At 44.8% G+C, this 19683-nt stretch overlaps 1 protein-coding gene across 1 annotated transcript in view; it reads left to right on the top strand.

Moving 5' to 3' along the window:
• Positions 1-458: 458 nt before the first annotated feature.
• PPM1D (protein phosphatase, Mg2+/Mn2+ dependent 1D) overlaps positions 459-19683 on the top strand; it is a 28739-nt gene continuing 9514 nt past the window's right edge. Inside the window, exons 1-3 of the mRNA XM_067309723.1 lie at positions 459-1038; positions 7637-7865; positions 10368-10492. Of these exons, the coding sequence (XP_067165824.1) occupies positions 609-1038; positions 7637-7865; positions 10368-10492 (784 nt within the window). The 5' untranslated portion in view covers positions 459-608. The remainder of the gene's footprint in view (positions 1039-7636; positions 7866-10367; positions 10493-19683) is intronic.

Genomic DNA, 19683 nt, shown 5'->3' with positions numbered 1-19683 from the left:
TAGAATTTACAGAAGCGAAACGCACAGAGCCCTCCTCTGCCCAGGGCGCGTCTTTCGCGGAGTTTTACGGTCGCGAGCGTAAACAGCGCATCAGCCCGCCTGGCTGTGCTGCGGGACCTGTAATTCCAGGGAAATCCCCGCGGGGAATCCTTACGGGCCAGCCCAGGGGAGGAAAGCCGGGCTTCAGGGGGCGGCGGGCGGCCCCTCGCCGGGGGTTCGCCGGCGGCGGCGCGTTGGCTCCCCCCGCCGCCCGGGCGGGAGCGGCGAGCTGCGCGCTGCGCGGGCGGCGGGCGGCAGGGGGCGCCGCGGCGCGCCCGGCCGCCCCTTCCCTTCCCTTCCCTTCGCGTCCCTTCCCTTCCGCCGCGGCGCAGCGCGGGGCCTGGCGCGGCGGCGGCGCGGCAGGGGGCGCTGCGGCGCGGAGCGGAGCGCGGCGCGCCCGCGGTTCCAGCGGGGATCGGCGGCGGCGCGGACATGCCCGAGCGGCGCCGCCGGCATCAACAATAGCCCTCGGCGGCGGCGCGGCGCCATCGCGGGCGCGGAGCGGAGCGGAGCGGCGGGCGCCGCCGCCGCCGCCGCGCCGCGCCTGCCTCCCTGCCTCCCGCCTCCCCATGGCGGGGCCGTACGCGCTGGGGGTGAGCGTGTTCTCCGACCAGGGCGGCAGGAAATACATGGAGGACGTGACCCAGATCGTGGTGGAGCCCGAGCCGGCGGCCGAGGCGGAGCGCGGCGCCCCGCACAAAGGCGCGGCGGCGGCAGCAGCGGCGGCGGCGGCGGGGGGGCCCCGCGCGCGGCCCCGCGGCGGCAGCCCGCGCGCGGCGGAGGAGAGCGCGCTGCCCGGCCGGCGCCCGCGCCGCTCCGTGGCCTTCTTCGCCGTGTGCGACGGGCACGGCGGGCGGGAGGCGGCCCAGTTCGCCCGCGAGAACCTCTGGGGCTTCATCAAGAAGCAGAAGGGCTTCGGCTCGGCCGAGCCGGCCGACGTGTGCGCCGCCCTGCGCAAGGGCTTCATCGCCTGCCATCGCGCCATGTGGAAGAAGCTGCGTAAGTTCCGCGCCGCCGGTCGTTCCCCCCCCCCCCCGCCTTCCCGGCCCCGCCGGGGCTTGTCCCGCGCGTGGGACGTCCGGCTCCGGCCGCCCTTCCGCGCCGCGCCGCGGGGGCGCAGCCTCCCCCGCCGCTGTCACCCGGCGAGGGCGCGAGAGGGGAGGCGTTTTTCGCGTTGGGTTGAGGAATTAGATTCAAAAAATATAAATAAACAACACCCCCCCCCCAAAAAAAAAACCCACCACCCAACCTTGTAAACTGCGGGAGAAAAAAATGGAATCGCAGAGCGAGAAGAAAATGTGGGGAAATTGCCTTCTGCGGTTGGAGATGCAGCAGTCGGTCTGCTGTTTTGCCTCGCAGATTTTGCCGGTTGGACCTGCAAATTAGATTTTTTTTGGGGGGGGGGGGTCTCCATCTTGGTGCCTTGGGGAATTGCACCCCCCCCCCCCAAGATTTTCCTTGCCCAGTGTCGTGACATGAAAAGAAAAAAAAATGTTGTTTTAGCAACCCTGCATGGGCCAGCGCGGTGTTTTTGCATAACTGTCCCTTGACCCCCGCTGTGGCCGGTTGAGCGTTGGTGGAAGGATTCAAAACATGGCTGTTTCATAAAGGGTTATTGTTCGCTCATTTTACTGTTTGAGCGTCGGGGAAGATGCGGAGCACCTGCCAAAACGGAAAGCACGGCCCGTATCCTCAAGGTTACGTAGGCCGTCTGCTTACCGCCCTGGGACAGTAGCGGGGGTCCCGAACGGGCGAGGGCAGAGGGAGAAGAGCAACGAGGCTGGTGGCAGGAGCCACCCGAGACCCGGCGGGCGAGATGGCCCGGCGGCGCTTCTGGAAGGGGATCCGCTCTTCTCCGTGGGGTGAAGGTTATGGCTGAGTTCGGGCATGGTTGTTTCCTAAATGTATGTATAGCGTGTGATGTACTGCGTGGGCATAAAGGTATAGGAAGGCCCCAGAACAAGAAAACGTAAGAACAGTGAGTATGCGAAGACAGGCAGGAGGGGAGCACACCGTAAAATCAGATCAAAAGCTGCAGGCAGGAATAGTGACGGCTGGGCCTGGGTGGCGAATGCGAAAAGCAGGGGCTGCAGTTACGGCACGGTGGGACTGGAGAAAGTGACTCACGGAGAGGAGAATCAGATTGTTGAAACAGTTTCATTTTCTTTTTCCTTTTGAACAAGCAACAAAATGCAGGAGTTGCGCAAGGGTCAGGTATGTGGAAAAGTCCTAGGAGAGCAACGGCGATGGTTGGGGGCACGCTGGAATCGGCGGGAGGAGAAAGGAGTGACTTGCAGAAGCACCGGGGGTTGCCCCGAGCCTGGACGCGGGGCTGCGCCCGGCCGGATGCCGAGTGGGGTGCCCTGCACCCGGGGAGACGGCGTGCGGGAGAAGGATAAGGAGTTGGGTTGTCTCGTTGCAGTCTCCTTGGTCTATTACTCGTCGCTGTAACTACGCGTGGTTGCAAAATGGGGAGAGGTGAAGTGTCAGGAAATACTATTTTAATACTGGGTGTTTAGCAAATAGCCCTTTTGTTGTGGAACCAATTTAAAGTGTTGTCAGAAACAGCGTAGCTCGGGCTACGAGTGTTTGATGGCCGTTCTAGGTAAGTTGTATGGTAAACTCCTAGCTTCTCTTCCATGTAGCATGTATGACCTTACTGATTTGTGCTGCATGTGCCTAACAGCTAGCAATTTAAGGGATAAAGCAGTAATCGTATCTAGTTTATACCTTTTCATGCTGTGTTACGGATTTCCAATGTGAATTTTACTTCTAGTAAATAGTTTTCCATATAACTTTACATAAACCGGATCTTTAGCTGTGCATTGACAAGACTGTGAACGTGAAAGGGAGGCTGGGTATTTTGGTGTCTTGAAATGGGCAGGAGAAGGGTTTGGATTATCTGAGATGAAAGCTGGAAGCTTTATCTTCTCCAGTTGACGTCCGCTGGAAGAGACGCTCATGCTCACTGCCCTGTTGGTTCTTGGAAGCTTTGGGTCATCCCAGTGGCTGTCTCTTGTGATTTTCAGGAAACTTATTGATGATCAGTGTAGCAGAAACGTTAATAGAGCAAAATAGCCATCTGTTGTTGCTGCTGCTTTTTGGGGTGTTAATTATATATTAATAAAATTCCCAACTATCTTTGCCAAAGAGCTTCCAAAGTAAAAGTTAATATTTGAAGCCCGTTTCTACACCTAGCAGTGGTCAGAAAGGTGTTGAAAAGAAGCATACCGAGGAGATCCCAGATTTTGACATGACTTTACTGAGGATTGGATTGTTTTATATTTCTGTGGTAATACACTATTCGTGTCACCAAGAGCTTGTTTTTAAATGTTGTGTTTAGCTTGATACTATTATCTACATTTTTTTCTAGTGCTATTAGTTATGGGTTAGATAGAGTGGTATACTTCGACTTTAGTTATAACTCTTCCCATTAAAATTAATTTAAGCAATAAAAGTGAAATAACATTTTTAATCTCTTCTGTAATAAAATTTTTGTAATAATTTTCACTGCAAAGTCATAATTCCAGAATTATTCTTAGAATTTTTTAAGAGTTTACATATCTATTTGTATTTGAAAAGGACGTAGACCATTTAAGGCAATGCAGACTTTCAGGATAATATAAAATTTTTATGGTCTGTGACTGTGTTAAAAGTTCGTATAGCATTTATTTTTTTGAAGTTTAATAAGATATTAGAATCTCACCAAGTTGAAATGAGGTATTTTAGTTTGACTTTGTATACATGCTTAAAGTAAAATGTATTCTGTAGCAATTTTTGTTTTTTTCAGAATAACCTTGAGTTGATTTTGTCAAAAGTAAACGAAGGCAGAGCTTCCACAAACGTGCTTTGGAGCGGCCTGTGTGCTTCAGATCATAAGCCAGCCATCGTAAATGAATTTGTTTTTTAGTCAGCCACAGAATATTTTGTTCCGTTAGGAATGTGGCTTCCAGGTGTAGCATCCTCATTTCGGAGAGGTAGATGCCCAGTTTGGGAGGAATGGTTTGTTTTAAACAGACTTCCTACCCCTCTCTCCAGCCCCTCAACAGAGCGAGGGCGGAAAAAGGGAGAAGAATTTGAAAGTAGTGTATATACAATTTACAGACCTGGAAAACTGCATGGATCGTCTCTTGAAACTCTCTGCTGCTGTCAGGAACAAACTTGGCTACGCATCTGATGGCTTCGCATAGCTCGAGGCGCGAGCACGTAGCTCGGATCCTCTCTTCCAAGGAAGCGTGGGAGGCGATCCGCCGAGCGGGAGCGCGTGCTCCTCTGCGGCGGGTGCTGCGCGTGCCCGGCCAGGCGCCCGTGCGGGTTCGCCTCCCGCTCCCCGGCGGCACCGGCTCCTCGCGTCCTCGCGTGCCCTGCGCCGTTTCGGAAGCGATGCGGTTTTCGGCTGTAGAGACCCTGGTCACAGCGGAATTGTGTCCATCCTGGGAGGTATCGGCGCTCCTAGCGCGTGGCTTAATAACTGCATGAAAATAAATGCAGAATTCGGGATATAGGCCCACGAGGAAACTTTGACTGACTTTGTTATTTCAAAAGGCTACCTGGAGATATTTCTCCCTTGCTGCAGGTGTAGAAGCGATACGTCATCCATAGACGCTTCAGGTATAACGCTGAAGTGTGGATTTTGTTTTGAGAGCTTTTTTGTAACTTCAGGATTTGTTTTGATCTGTCAACTTGGTGTGGTACTAAAAATGAGCAATAATTTGCTCTGAACATCCTGAAGTAAAGTTCTAAACTTGAAAGTGGATGTCATTTAATATTGTTTTGAAATAGTCTGTTAACTGTCAGAAGAAAAGTGTATGTGGGTTTACTGCTGACGGTTACTTTAATTTTAAAAGGATGTTACTGATGTCGGTTGTGTGCGAAGAAAAAGCTTGTTTCTCTTCTGGAGCAGGTGCCTCTTCAGTGGTCAGGCAGGGATGAAAAACTGTGTGTGTATTTAAGAGAACAACTGGGACAGATGTTTCTACCGAAGGAAGAGCCTAATGCACTGTCATTCTGTACAGTGTTAATATATATCCTCAGTTGATTTGTTAGAGGGGAAGGTGCCTTTGACCATACCAGATAGTTTGGACTGTTGGGGTATCTTATAAAAGAAATAAATGGCCTTTTTTTTTTTTTTGGTCAAAACAAAGTTTGATACCATATCTTGCATCTAAATCTAAGGATAAGAAGAAGGGAACAAGAATAAGATTTAAAGATATCATTTGATAGATTTTGCTGAGTTGTGGCATTATGTAGGTAAAGAATTCAGCAAGAAAGAAAACTTTCTTGATGATAGGGTACTGCGTATCTTTTGTTCATGCAATTTTCACTAAAACATTTTCGAATTTTTCAAATAAATAAAGGAGAAGACGACATGCAACCAAGCCAAATTTCATGAAGCAAAACATTTTATGCTTCCCGTGCTAGGTAGTGGGTGACAACAGTTTGCCAGCTGGTGTGCCAACTACAAAACCAATTGGAATTAACTGAGCGAAGGGTAGTGTTCCTCAAGTGGAAGAAAAAAATGTTTTAGAAAGATGCACTGGTGCATGACTTTGATAAAAATCAGGACCCTGATATGTGGAGGAGGAAACTCAAGGTGGTTAAGTGATTTTGATTTTAGTACTTGAGCTCAGAAGAAAACTCAGGAGTTTTGACACTTCTGTTAATATCGGATGAGACGTAATCTCTAAAGAAAGGAATATGCTGTGCTCCATGTAATATTTATTTCTAAACAAAAGCAAGGCATTAAAACCCCTTAATGATAGGCAGATCTAATTTCTAGTTCTATTGGAGCCTAAAATCTGCGGCTGCTGTATCATTCTTTTCCTCATAAGCGGGTGATTTCGCTTTCTGTGCTCTTCAATTCCCACAAAGACTGATTTGACTCTCCAATATATTTTATTGCTATTGAGGGGTTGTTACACTGACAGAAACTCATTAGTTGCAGCTTGTTTTCTGTTAAGTGCATGGCTGAAGTCCTCATTACCACTTGGCTTCTCCCCTCATTTGCTTTCCATTTGGAATGCGTTAGATTTAATATCCACAGTCACAATTGTTAGACAAAGTACTTTCAATAAGCTGATTGAATGTTTGTGTTCTTGAAATAATGCTGCTCCTGGGGAGAAAGTACGTTTCAGTCTTTAGAACGCAAAGCTAGAAGCCTGCGCTGAGACTTCGTTGTTTGAATTGCGCTCGATATCCCGGTAGCTGACCCTGAAGAAACGCAGCATTTGTCATCGCGCCGTCTGCGTAATCCTGGTCCTCCTTCAGCGCGTCCCCCGTGTCTTCCCCTCTTCCTCGCCTCAAGCATCTGCATATTGCTCGGTGGCACTGGAGTGCACTAAGTCCTCGGTCGTCTTTTGCTATGACTTTTGCCGTAGCTATTTTCTCGGAGAGGAAGGCCTAATTGATTTGTTTTTCTTTTGTGTTGTTGGGCCATAGGAAAATAAATAACGTAGTACTGTGGAAAGCTGCCTTGGGTACTTGTGTGGATGGAATCACGGTGGAGTTTTTATGCTGCACCGTGTAAGCGTGAATTGTAAAGTGCAAAAGCTAGCACGTGCCGAGGGGACGAGGCTCCCTGCCGAGCTCGTCTGGAGCCCGGAGAGCAGCAGAGCAGAAACGTGAGGGTGCTGGTGGCCATCACAGTCGGCTGATAACCGAGACCCTGAAGTCCGATATCTGAAAGTGCTGAAGTAGGGAGGCACATTGGTATGGCTGATCCTTCTTCAATAGGAGGTTGTCCCAGTCATTTTGTGGAATTTTGGAAGAAGGTGAACACGGGTGTGTAGAGACCAAAAAAAAAAAAAAAAAGACAAAAGAAAAAGGGAGCATGTAAGAGAAATTTGAATTGGACATGAATTGGGAGAACAGTGTACGAGAAAATAAGCATTTTGAGGGGAAAGCGGTCAAAAAGAGGGAGCATTTCCCTAACCATATGTAGCTCATGGTAGTATAGGTATTTTAATGTTTATTTGGAATTCAAGGAATATCTTCTGTGCAGATCAGATGTTGGGTTATGGATAGCATACTTAAATAGTCTGTATTATTCCATCCCCCAAAAGGAAACGTGAATAAAACTGTCAACAAATTATTCAACTTAATGTTGTTCAGCATATAAAAGTAAAATAGCATTTTCTTTCCTTTTGAGGAGATCAGTAATGTCCAGGCAACCTGATTGCAAGTCAAATATCCAGACAAAATGATCTGATTTATGACATTTTTACCCCTTCAGACAAGGAAGTGAATAGTAGACCTTAATGCAAAGCTTGATAGATAAGCTCAACACTCAAGTAACACTTCTCTTCCCACATATTATTCTTCTAGTAATACTTGGAAAATTAAACCCAAGGAGACAGTTTTTGGAATCCTAACTCAGTGCTTTGATATTGGTTTTCTATATATGTTTTCATTTAAGTTATAGCTAAGGAGTGTTGTTATGAAAGTGGGGGACCTGAGGGCACTGGTTTGCCTGGCCATACTGCAGTTACGCATGCACTTTTCTGTGACGTTATGCAAGCCTCTGCGACACACCCTTGATCTTGATCTTCCAAAGTATTACTGGTTTGAAAACGTTTTTTTTTTTCCCCCCCCATTACAGCAGAGTGGCCGAAGACCATGACAGGCCTCCCAAGCACATCAGGAACTACTGCCAGCGTGGTAATTATCCGTGGGTCAAAGATGTACGTTGCTCACGTTGGCGATTCAGGAGTGGTGCTGGGAGTCCAGGATGACCCCAAGGATGACTTTGTGAGAGCTGTGGAGGTGACACAGGACCACAAGCCTGAACTTCCCAAAGAAAGGGAGAGAATTGAAGGCCTTGGCGGCAGGTAACTGTCTCTCTGCTTTTCACTTCAGGTTTGACTTCTGGGTACCATCTATGTCTTTCCAATTGAACTAGGCTTAAGCTTGCTTATTTAGGTGGGTAAGCAATTTGGTGGATCTCTTAGTCCATTTATATTCCTTCTCTGTCTATACTTTGATTTTTTGATTTTTTTTTTGACACCCCCCCCCCCAGCTTGTTGGGTAATAAATGACACTGTTCCAGTGTTATACTGTTGTGCTTTTTTCTAGTGGCTTATGGGATAAACACAGCTTTAGTTTCCTGATGGATTCCCATGTAGCTGAGGTATGGTTACAACTCTAAAAGTTCACTGAAAACTTTGTAAGTGAAGATACCGATCTGATTTCTTTCTCATTAAATTCTGGGAAAATTGAAAAGAAATTTTATTTTGCTTTTCCATATAGATATCATTATGAGCTGTGGAGTATCTGGTTTGTCAAATGGTGGAAATACAGCAGTTTGAAGAGAAAATGAATACTGGTTTGGTTTTAGACTCTAGTCTCAGTATGGGCAAAGGATGGACTCTGAGCTAATGCATCATTTCTGTATCTAGTTAAAAAGATTCCATCTACTCTGTAAAATATCTTTTCTCGTTCATCCAGAGGTGACACTGGCAGCTGTGGAGGAGGCTCTTCGAAGCTTCTGTTTAAGGAACATGAAGATCTTAGATTAGTAGCAAGACATGGTTTTTGCTGCATTAAAGTACACGTTTAAAACACCATGTTTCAACATATATCTTAACATTAGTACTTTCTTCGGTGTCAGAAGCTGGCAGATGCTAGGGCATCTCCGAGTTGCGGCTGACACGTGCTCCCTGGGAGCGAGGAGGAGGGCAGGCAGCCCTGTCAGATGGCACTAATGCTTTGAGACAAACCTCGGCGCTCGGATTTGGCATAGCTTCACAGGAGCTCTCTGTGCTTTCGGTCTGCAGTGCCGCGCCAGATGGATGGGCACAGTTTCCTTCTCTCAGCAGCTCAGAGGCAGAGGTCGCTGAAGGTTTTCCTGTTGACATCATTCGTACAAGAGCCCTGTCATTAACCTTCGGGTATCTGTGGCTCTAGCAGGTGGAAGCTGATCCGTTAGCTGTGTTTGTGGTGGTAGGTTTACAGAGAGGGTAACCTGCAGTTTTGCTAGTACCTGTAAATGTATGGGTTTCCGAACCCTGTGTTCCAGCTGGTGATTGAAAGTCCCTGAAGCTTCAAAGAGGCATCCTGTGGAACTTCATAGCAGTAGGAATGGTTAAAAAATATTTTCAAAATAGGTATTCCTACGGGTGCTCCTGCTTTTCCCAGGCTATTGTGGGGCAAATGGTAGGAGTGAGGTGGAACTGTGCAGCTATGCTAATTAATGTCTTCTTTCCTGAGAGCAAGCTGAGAAAAGTTAATGGGAGGACACAATTGAACCTTTCGCTAGAAACAATATTTTCCTACTAACAGCCTCTGAGTGTGAGATGAGGCCTTCTTTTCAGATAAAGTTAGCTTGGTGCGGTCGTTAGTTATACACATGGATGAGATGGATTTGGGGATACGGTGTTTGTGCCGCTGCTGCGCCTTGCATGCGAGAGGCTGGAGCTGAGCATGCCCTTGTCGTTAAGGCCTTTGAAGTCTCAGGAAGTGCATCCTGAATAGCTTCAGTATGGAGAATCTCCAGGCCGTTCCAGAGCTTCTCAGTTTCTAATAACCAGCGGCTGTTCCTTGGATAAAAGCTAGCTTTTAAATGTCTGGTTCTGACTGTTGGGATGAAGCTTTGCTAGTTCCTTGCTCCATTAGCTGCTCTTGTTAAATGGCTCAAACTCTCCCTTTTTCCCTCCTCCTTGCCCGCTCTGTGATAATAGCCGGTTCACTTGCTCTCTAGCTTCTCTTCTGACCCTTCCAGTGCCATCTGTGAGAACTGAAACTGTTAGTGCCTTAGAGCAGGTGTTAACATTGAAATGCAGAGCTGGTTCTTCCTATCTCCTGCTTTCAGCAGATAACAACTATGAACAATTCCCCTTTATTTCTGCCTCGCGCTGGTGCACCAGTAAGGAAATCCCTACTGAAGGCTGCGTCTTTCTCCTTTGTTTTTGGAACTGTACTGTGCCACTCTTCCCTGCCAGACTCTGGCAGATGGAGAACACTGAAGGAGGCACCTACATGATATTTCTGTCCCTGAATGAGCTGATGTTGATGGTCCTCATCTGAGGAAAGCAAATTCGGTTTTGCTTTTTTTCTGACAGATGAAAAAGATATTCTTACATCTGGTTGTCAGCAGCCAGCCAGAATATCTTACAGCTTTTCATTCCCCACTCCCCCCACGCTTCTTTTGGCTTAATCTGGGCTGAAACTATCCAAGTGATACTGTGTGTTTTGAAGTACTTAATTATGCTGTGGACTACACTGAGGGTGCTGGCATTATTGACTCCATATTCGTATAGCTGTGTCACTGGAACTAACTTCCATGGTTTCATTTCCATTTGTTTTTAACCCCTGCTCCTTTTTAATGGTTCCAGTGTGATCAACAAGTCCGGTGTGAATCGAGTCGTTTGGAAGAGGCCTCGTCTGACCCACAATGGCCCCGTGCGCCGGAGCACCATCATCGACCAGATCCCATTCCTGGCAGTTGCGAGAGCGCTGGGTAAGTGAGGCCCACGTTTGGAAAGTGAGGCATCCCTACACACAGGCCACCAGAAAAGTACTGTACTCTGTTTTGCCAAAATGTTTAAGTTAGAGGGTTTTAGTCTCTTGCCTGGATTACAAGGCCTTCTAAAAGTTTGGGCCTTTATAAAGTTTTTTTAATGCACTAAGGATTATTTTCATTTTTCACATAGGGTTGCAGAAGGTGTAATCGGTGAGTGAAAGCCAGCCCTATAATATGCAGTCTTACAGGGCTTTAAATATCAGTCTTACAAGGATGGTACTTCTGCTTCGATGCAAATGAAAACTGTACAAAGCAGCATGTGCCTCAGGACTCTGACTGACTAAGTGATAAAAATAAGTTTTACTGTGTAGTGTATGAATTGCTTTTGTTGTTTTTCATGGTGAATCTGTTTTCTTTCAAGTCTTAAAGTAGAAGTAACAAAAGGATGAAGGCCAAGTCTGTGTGTTTTATCTATAACTTGCCTTTGCAAAAGTACTGGTAATTGGAAATTTTTTTGAGGAACGCTTTTAGAAGACAGAAAAGCATATTACAGTATCTTGTAAATTTTGTTGTGAATGATTTTTTTGGGAAGTACTTGGTAACTTGATTTTTAGCTACAATGTGTGTTAAAATTTTCTGGTTAGTTGCTTCCCTTAAACTTCAATGCGCAAGTCCAACCTTGTGCTGTTTTTTTCCCTTTTCTCCCTTCCTCAGCTCCAGTGAAGAATTCTCTAACCAGCTATAGCCAGTATAGGTTTGGACTTGGTTTTATGGAAACGTGATACCATATTTTTACCTGTGAGCACTGTCTTGTGACTTAATGTCTCCTTGGCGAGCTAGGCAGTTATGTGATAGGGTTGTCAGTGTTCCTAGATCAGCTGGCAGTATGTCACCGGCACAGTCTGTTCCTGGGACTGTGGTCTTCTGGTGATAATTGCATAGCACTACTGTGTCTTATTTCAAAGGCAGTGATATCTGTGTTTCACATGAATTTGTCCAATGTTAAGAGGAACTGTGCAGTGATAACTAATGTTTTAAAAGAGAGCTACACTTCAAGGAAGAGGATGTGTAGTTGAATGGTGATATCTTCATAAAAATACTTTTTTAAATTTGTATGGACACTTTTCTCAGTATCTCACAAATCTTTATCATGTCTCATATTTTTAGGTGATGCATATGCTTATTTTACGGTTGGTAGAACTGACTTGAGAGCTTGAGTAAACTCTTCAGAGTCATGCGTTAATAGATGACTAGCAAATAAAGTTCCTGAACCTGGATTAAGTCTTGTACTTTACCCACTGAGTAGCGTATTTATCTGTTCCCCTTTTCTGCAAAAGAGAATGTGTTCCTCATAGATTATAAAAGGTGCATGTTTCATTTGGATAAATTTTTAATTCCTATGATTTTGAGTTTGTTGTTTGTCTAATAGCTCAATGACTTTTGGTCTGATTCCTCTCAGCAAGTTGAACAAAAGGATTTGGCTGGGTTTTGTGTGCAGGTGGGAATTCAAGGAAGCATGCGTCTGTTAGCCCCCATTGCATTCTTTCCACCTGCATGGATGAAGGGGGATTGCTGGAGAGTTGCAGGTCGAAGAAATGAGAACACCTATCTTTTTCAGCAATTCTTGGATTCAAAAGTTAGCATAACTGAGATCTTAAAAGAGGTCGTTGGCATCTTCAAATCATGTAGGAGAAACAGGTTTACAATCTGGCTGTTTTGGTGTTTGTCTGCTCAAGGAGTCTCCATAGTCTCTTCACATCCCCTTCTGATGAGGTAGGATGAACCTCTTGGAAAAGGAAGGGAACACAGCTGCCTCTCTCTGTAGGACCCAGATGGTGCACAGACGCTCACAGTTTGGAAACAGGATTTAACTTCTCTCTGAGGCCAGCATACCCCTTACACTGCTTACAAAAGACCTACCACAACTAAAACCATTTGCATTCGTGCTATTGAGGCCTGCTCAACCTCTTGGCTGGCTCCCAGATTGCTACCCTGGTTGGCACCACACTGCTGCGTTGGAGCCTCTCCAAGCAGAGTAGTAACTGTCAAAGCTGACATACGCTGGTTACCAGTGTTTTAGTTGGTCCCGTTAAGATCTAGCACAGTCATTCCTTTTGCTGTGTCCAAATTTGGTTGTTACTCTTGATAGAAATCCCATACTGCAAAATACAGATCACAAATTGATTATTTAGACCAGAATTTTTAGTAGGAGGGCAAGACTCTCCCGATGCTCTGCCTTGCAACTAAGAGACAAACCTAGAGTTGTGAATTTATTATCTTTATTTTAAAGTGGGTAGAATATCTGCTGAAACACTGAAATTTAGAACATAGGTATTTAAACAAAGTGTGTTTGTCTTTTTCTCATACAATGCTTTACAGTATGTTGATGTATTCTCATCAATTATCATCTGTGCTAACTTATTACTCTCCTTCCTTCCTGATATCGAAGTGAGAGAATGATTTTGGTGGACCTATTAATCTTTTCTAGTTTATTGATCCCTTCAGCTCTTAACTCTAGCACTCGTTGCAAGGAGTATAGCAGACTTGTGGGAAAACACTGAGTCAGTCAAACTTCTGGAAAGCAAAAACGAGACTGGCGTGTTGAAGTCCTTCTAGCCAGATTAATGCTATTGACATTCCCTTTACTGTTTTGTTTGTCTGCAGTGTCTTACTGCCATAAAATACTGCCATGTGTACTACTTAGTATCATTGCTTCTCACTACAGTAGTGACTGCATTTATGTTATGTATAAAGTAATTTATTTATAGCCCCTAAGCAAGTCAGAAATGTTTAGGTTTCCTATTGCCTCTGTAAAGTATCTTGTATGCAGGTTTTAAGTCTTCTAATGAAATGTGTTAAACTGCACTTTAAGGATAGCTGCTTCTCCTTACCTCTTCTGGGAAATAACAAGGTTTTTATTTATACCGATTTGCTGTGCGATAGCTGCTTATGAATCCCGTGCAGTCTCAAAGAATTGTTCACCTCGGGACTTGTTGCTCATACTGATCAGAAGAGATTTTTGTTCCCTAAGAGCGGCAGCATCCGAGCGAGTTACCTGGCGTCCCCAGTTCCATGGTAACTGTTCCTTTCGTGCCCTTCCCTTTGAGCGCGAGGTAGCTCTGCGGCTGTGAGCGTGCAGGTTGCTGGGTGCCCTAACGCAGTAGATACTCACGGGTAACAAGCCGTCGTGAGATTTGCTTGCGTGTTCTAAAGAGCCTGCGTGCATCATTGCATGGTGTGTTAGTTATTGTCTCCCTGCCATGGATTTACAAGCTGGATTTTCCAGGAAGGCATCCAGGAAGGCATTGCAGCGAGCATGTTTACAGATGCATGTTTTAGGAAAACAACTCAGAGAGGGGAATAGCTTGCTCTCTGTGTGTATAACATAGTAGGCAGATAAACCCTAGCAGATAGGTTACATTTCAGCTATGCTGTCGATCAAAATACATTAACTTAGGCCTCCTGCCTCCGAGACAAGATGCAGTATGATAACCACAGGACTGTGCCTGTACGAGAAGATATGTCTCTTGTTCCCCTGTACAGAACTCATCGTGGAAAAGTGAAGCAAAGAGTTTGGAAGACAATTTTGATGTAAAATCTGGCCTAATGTGTGTGGAACTTTCAAAGACTGTATATAAAGTGGGAAAAGTGTGGAAAAACTACAGTGCGAGCTCTTAGGGTATAACTTGAAACAAGAACTGAATATAGAAACTAATAGAAAGACAAATGCTGTGATTAATCTGCTGAGCTTTGTAGGTTGACTATAAGTGTAACTTTAATTCTTTACAGATTTCTTAAGTTGCTATTTAAGTTCATATCCAGCTGTCCCTCAACCTAATGGAGTTGACTGGTAACATATGGCGTGATGGCAGAAATGGGTCTTGAGACTGTTTTATAAATCATGTGGGATGTCTCTTGTTGGTGAATTAGTTCAGGTCTAAATCTGGTAAATCTTCTATAGACTTTTTTCTCCCCCCCCTTTTCTTGGGGACTAGTATAGAGCCAAGAGCTGCAGCTGTCAGTAGGGTTATGCAGTCGGGGAATGCCTTGCACTGTTGTAGCTAAATCTTTTTTTAATTCATGAGCGATGAAACCTGAACCAAGAACCCATTAGTTAAACACTCATTCATGTGGCAACATGAAGTATCTTCTCTCTGTTTTTTGTGTACATACATGACAGACCCACCCGGGTATTTTTGCTGGAGTGGCCTCGCAATATAGGCTTGTCTTTTCAAGAGAACATAACTCTTTTTAGGGGTCAGCAGGAAATTTATGTACCAGAACAGTGAATGCTCAACATATAGCTGCTACAAGAATGTTGGCTCTGACAGTGATGTGGAAGCTGTTTTCCAGAGCAACCTGCTGGATGCCAGAATTGTTTTATGAAGCTCTCTGAATGTGCATACCATGAAACCCTAGGGAGGAGGGTATGGCTGACCTCAAATGATCTAAGTAGATTCTTTTATAAGGGTTTAGATTTTATATGCATTTAACTGTTGTGGGGGCAGGGGAAACAGTTACAGTCTAGAATGGGCACAACTGCTAGACAGTGTTTGCTTTTCAGGTCTTGTTTCCCATTTGTCTGTAGAATCCACCATGAAGAACAATCATATTAAATTGCATAAGCTGTACATTATATTTATACGTTGCACAGCATTTTTTCTGTTTTTTGATGTCATTTTTAAAAGCTTTATATACATAGATATGTGTGTGTATACATAAATATATCTATATACATAGACACACATTATATAATATGTATTTTAATGTACATTAAAACATATATAAACTACATTATACATATAATGTATAAAATATATAATGTATAAAACACATTAACATTTTAGATCTTAGGTTTCTTCATAGCAGACAAACTTGAAGCGCATTTGGGATTCTACTCTTGTCCAAGGGATGTCTAACTGTAGCTTGCACAATCCCCCCCCCCCCCCGCCAACAAAATACACACATATGCCTGTATAAACTGCAGAGTACATACTTTACTGTGCAGATCTGCGTTAGAGTTATTCAGACCATGTGAAGGCACATGTGGATCCATTTAGCTCAAAGGAGAATGTCTGGGGCTTTCTTCTCTCCCTTTTGGCTGCCTGGAGCTCTCTGTGCACGACTCTCTAGCGCTGCTCTTCGACAACGTATAAAAGCAATAATAAACACCTCTCCGAAAGGTAGAATTGCCGCCAGGTTTGTTCAGTGCATTCTCCTGTTTTACCCTTTGTCTTCAGCTCGGCAAATGCTGTCTAGGATTGAATGTTTTTTTGAAGCTTGAAATTCCACCTAAGTGTTCACTTTAAGGATTTAATTGAGGCCAGTTATTGGGGGGTAGCTTTCTGCATGCCACGTTAACTTCTCACTGTCCATTGCCTCTACTTTTACAGCCTGGTTCTTGCAGTCTTTTCTCTTACGCTTCTCATCCAGCATGTTCTGGATTTGATTCCTTGGAGTCTCAGACGCAGCGTCCAGGGCTGCGGTGGAGTTGAAGATGCAGAGCACTAGACTCGGGACGCCTTTCCTGCCTGTTGCCCGCGGTTATGCTAACACACAAGCAAAGACGAGCCATGCAGCGTTTAATTCACCGTCACAGCGTTGTATGCAGCGTTTAATTTGCTGTTGGTTTTAGGTGCAGTTTGTTTCGCTTGCCCCTGAAATACTGTCCTCTTGTCCGTGCTTTCCCTTTCTACACAGTGTTGAGGGTAGCGCTATTTCAAACGAGCATGTAAAGCTGCTCCTACAATAGTGCTCCCAAAGGAATAGTAAAAGTGTTAAAGCCTCAAGTGCCTCCGTGTAACTTTTCAGCTTGCTGCTGCCTTCAGTCTTACCCCGTCCCTCAGTCTGGACTGTTCTTCAGCCGTCGCCAGCTCGTACGAGCGTGACGCTGTGTTGCCCTCCTCTTTGAAGACTGCTGTGAAGATGCCCTCTTGTGGCTGCAGGGCTGGGTTGCCATGAGTTTGGGTGAAAAACGTTTTCCACTCCAGCTCGGCCTGGATGGTCTGAAGCGGTTTCTGTCCGTATCCTTGCTGGGATTTGTCTCGCTTCCCAGCATCGCTGCCTCTCTGAGAGTGGGAGGAGGAAGTTCTGTAAGTCTTTGCTTTGTTGGAACAGACTCTTTATCTAAAACTTTGATTTTAAAAAGATCTGGGATTAATCACATTGGATTTTTGTCTTGGACTGCGACTTGAAAAAGCGCTTTTCTTTCTTCTGTTAAAACGAAAAGATATTTTTGTATTCAAAACAGCATGTTCCAGAGACGTAAATGAAAGACTTGATTTATATAACTTTTGGACACACTTTTGCTATAAGAAGGCTTTAGACTTTATCTAATCCAGTCTACTTGCATGATGGGTGTTTTTGTTTGTAACTTCAGTTTCTTTCCTGGCAGCAGCTAAGTTACAGGTAGTTGGGTTTTTTTGTCTCCCGCACCCCCCACTGTATTTTAAAAAGTAATAGTAAGCAGATAAGGTAGAGTACATATTTTCATATTTTTATAGGGAGATCAGTTAGTTCCCTGCTCCTTTACTGTTTATTTTCAAATGCCTATTTTTCATTTTGCAAAATGTGATGTAATTTTTGTGTAGATATTTGTAATTTAGTCTGGCTGTAATCATGACCTAGAAACAGATACAATTTTTCTGGAAGATGTGGAAGGAACTATATTAATCTCATTTTTCGATTTGGAAAATGTATGTGCAAACCTCACACCAAAAGAAGTATTTCTGGTCTGTAAGCTTTTAGAGAACAAGACTGCTGAAGTTTTGCAATGTTTGTTTTCTGATTCAGAACAAAAATAGTATGGCTTATGAGATGAAGCCTGAGAACCTAGAGTTTCAGTTCTGTAACACTAGCCTTCGACACATCCCATCATTTTCCTCTCTTGGATTTCTAGCCTGCTAAAGGGTCACTCATCTGTCTGCTTGCTTTGGGACAGACTTAAAGATTTTAGAGCATTTTGAAATGCCTAGGGAAAAGTGCACTCTGCTCTCTGATTTACCTTCCTTTCCCTCTTTGCTTCCCAGGATTGGAGCAGAGCAGTTACCATGTAAAGTCTTTCTTCCAGGTTTGCTGCGTACTTCCCAGCCGCAGTGGATGCTATGCTCTCCAGCTGGCCAGAGAAAGATATATAGCTGATATTAGTATTCTAACTAGGTACCAGCTCTAAAAAGCATTGACTTAGTCTCTGGCACTCTGCCCTTTCAAAAAGGAAAACAAACCAGAAAACCCTTGGTGCTTCACCCTTGTGACATGGATTGGCCTTTGCTAGCTTGGAGCTGAAGGAGCTGTGAGAATCACTCTTTATGGCAGTACTGCTCTAGCAAGGGTCCTTCGCCTGCTTGATTAGTTTATGAGCTTGGGGATCAAATGGTAGGTTTGTGGGAAGTGGATTGATGATAGGTCAGCACCGAAGGCAATTTTCCCTCGTTTTAGGCCAATTTAATAATACTCACTGTGCTTCTGACCTTTGTATAATTGATATTGTCACTCAAATTTGCCTGGTGTACTAAGCAGCTTTGTACACACCAAGATTTAAAAAATGCTCCTTGCATGCCATGTCACGATATTAGGAACAAAACCGTATCAAGAATGAGTTTGTATGAAAAACGGAAATATTACATAGTGTTTTGTTCTGCTGTTCTTCTTTCTCCTCCACCTTTTGCCAAATTTCTGCTTTATGTAAAAACTGCTAGCTCCTTTCTGTCTTAATCGGGAATACTGGTGGTTCCTTTCTAGGCTGGGGAAGGAAGACACAGGGTTTCTCTGTGCCTCAGACTGGAGTGTACTTCGTGGAGTTTTTCCTGGGGCACAGAACAAGTGTTGGTTTTTCAGTTTGCAGTATCCAGAGCTCCATTTCGCTTTGTCTGTCAGGACTTGTCTGGAGCTGGTCAGTTAATACCTGCTTGTGGTTTAATGCTGTTCCATTGTCTGGTTTTGTAGGCAAGTTCTTGTGTGTCCCCTAGAGATTTCTGAGCTTCAGTTGATGGTGGGTACAAGTGAATTTAAAATTAATGGAAATTCAATTGTTCTCACTGTACATTTACAGCAAACTTGGAAAGCTATTTGACAAAGATAGTGCCACAGGAAATGATTTGAAAGACTGTGTTTTGCCAAAAACCCCCACATGTTTAATAAGTTTAGAAGCTGTGAATACTTGAACTGATCTAGCTAATGTTCTCCATTTGCTTTCAGGAAAATTATTTTCCATACTTTCCACTTGCGGTGTCTACAAGACTAATGTTTTTTTCTTTTCTTTTTTCCCCCCTCCCCTTCTACTTAAGAATGATGACAGTACTAGACAGATACGGCTTAGTTATTGATTTGTACCAGCGGTAGGGACTGTTATAGTCATGTAGTCTGACAGCGTCTCTCATGCAGATCGTAAACTGTCCGCTCTTAATTGCTGCATCAAGCCCACAAGTCAATGTATAGTTATACCATGGCCTTCAGAAGGACAACGCTTTTTGGAGGAGATATTGCTGCTGTTGGAAGGCTCTGAGTGGAAACTAGGAGGGTTAGGCTCCCAGCTGGGGATAGGGACTGTGGTTTGTGCCATGTGGATTCCTTGCACGTCTTCCCAGAATCTCTGCCCCCTTCAGCAGGTTTCCTTATCCTTGGAGTCCTTTATACTCCATGGGGAGATGCGATATTCCAAATTATCCCCATGAGGAGCATCTTATCTCTCTCTCTTGACTCTTGGAGGAAGACTGTCTGAAATCGGTGTCTTTATTACTCAGCTGTTTTCTCAGGAAAAGCAGCAGATGGGCACAATGACATGTATGTAGATGGGCCAAAATTAAGTAATACCAGGTTATTTTTATCTTACCACGAACAGTATTTTTTTTTATTAAAGGAATGATTCATCTAAAAACATTTGAGACTTCTCCTAAATGAGTATGAACAAACTAGCAAATAAAAGCCTAAAAATACTACTTGCATGTTTGAAATTGATGCTGGCACTGATTCCCAGATCTGGTTGTCCTCAGATCCCAAGCTCTCCCATCCTACCTGTTGTGTCCTTGACAGATGTGCTAGGAAGGAGTCAGCGTACGAAGACTTTTGGTGGCAATTAACGTGCAGTAATTGCTGTGCCGAAGCTCAGCTCTTCTATTACAGCATTTATTTTGCTGGTGTCGCCAGCCGGCTGGCTTCGCGCGAGCCGGTGCCTGGGGAGCGCACCTCTC

Source organism: Apteryx mantelli, chromosome 22 (genome assembly GCF_036417845.1).
Source record: "Apteryx mantelli isolate bAptMan1 chromosome 22, bAptMan1.hap1, whole genome shotgun sequence".
NCBI classification, from domain to species: domain Eukaryota; kingdom Metazoa; phylum Chordata; class Aves; order Apterygiformes; family Apterygidae; genus Apteryx; species Apteryx mantelli.
This window is presented reverse-complemented; position numbering and strand designations above follow the sequence as displayed.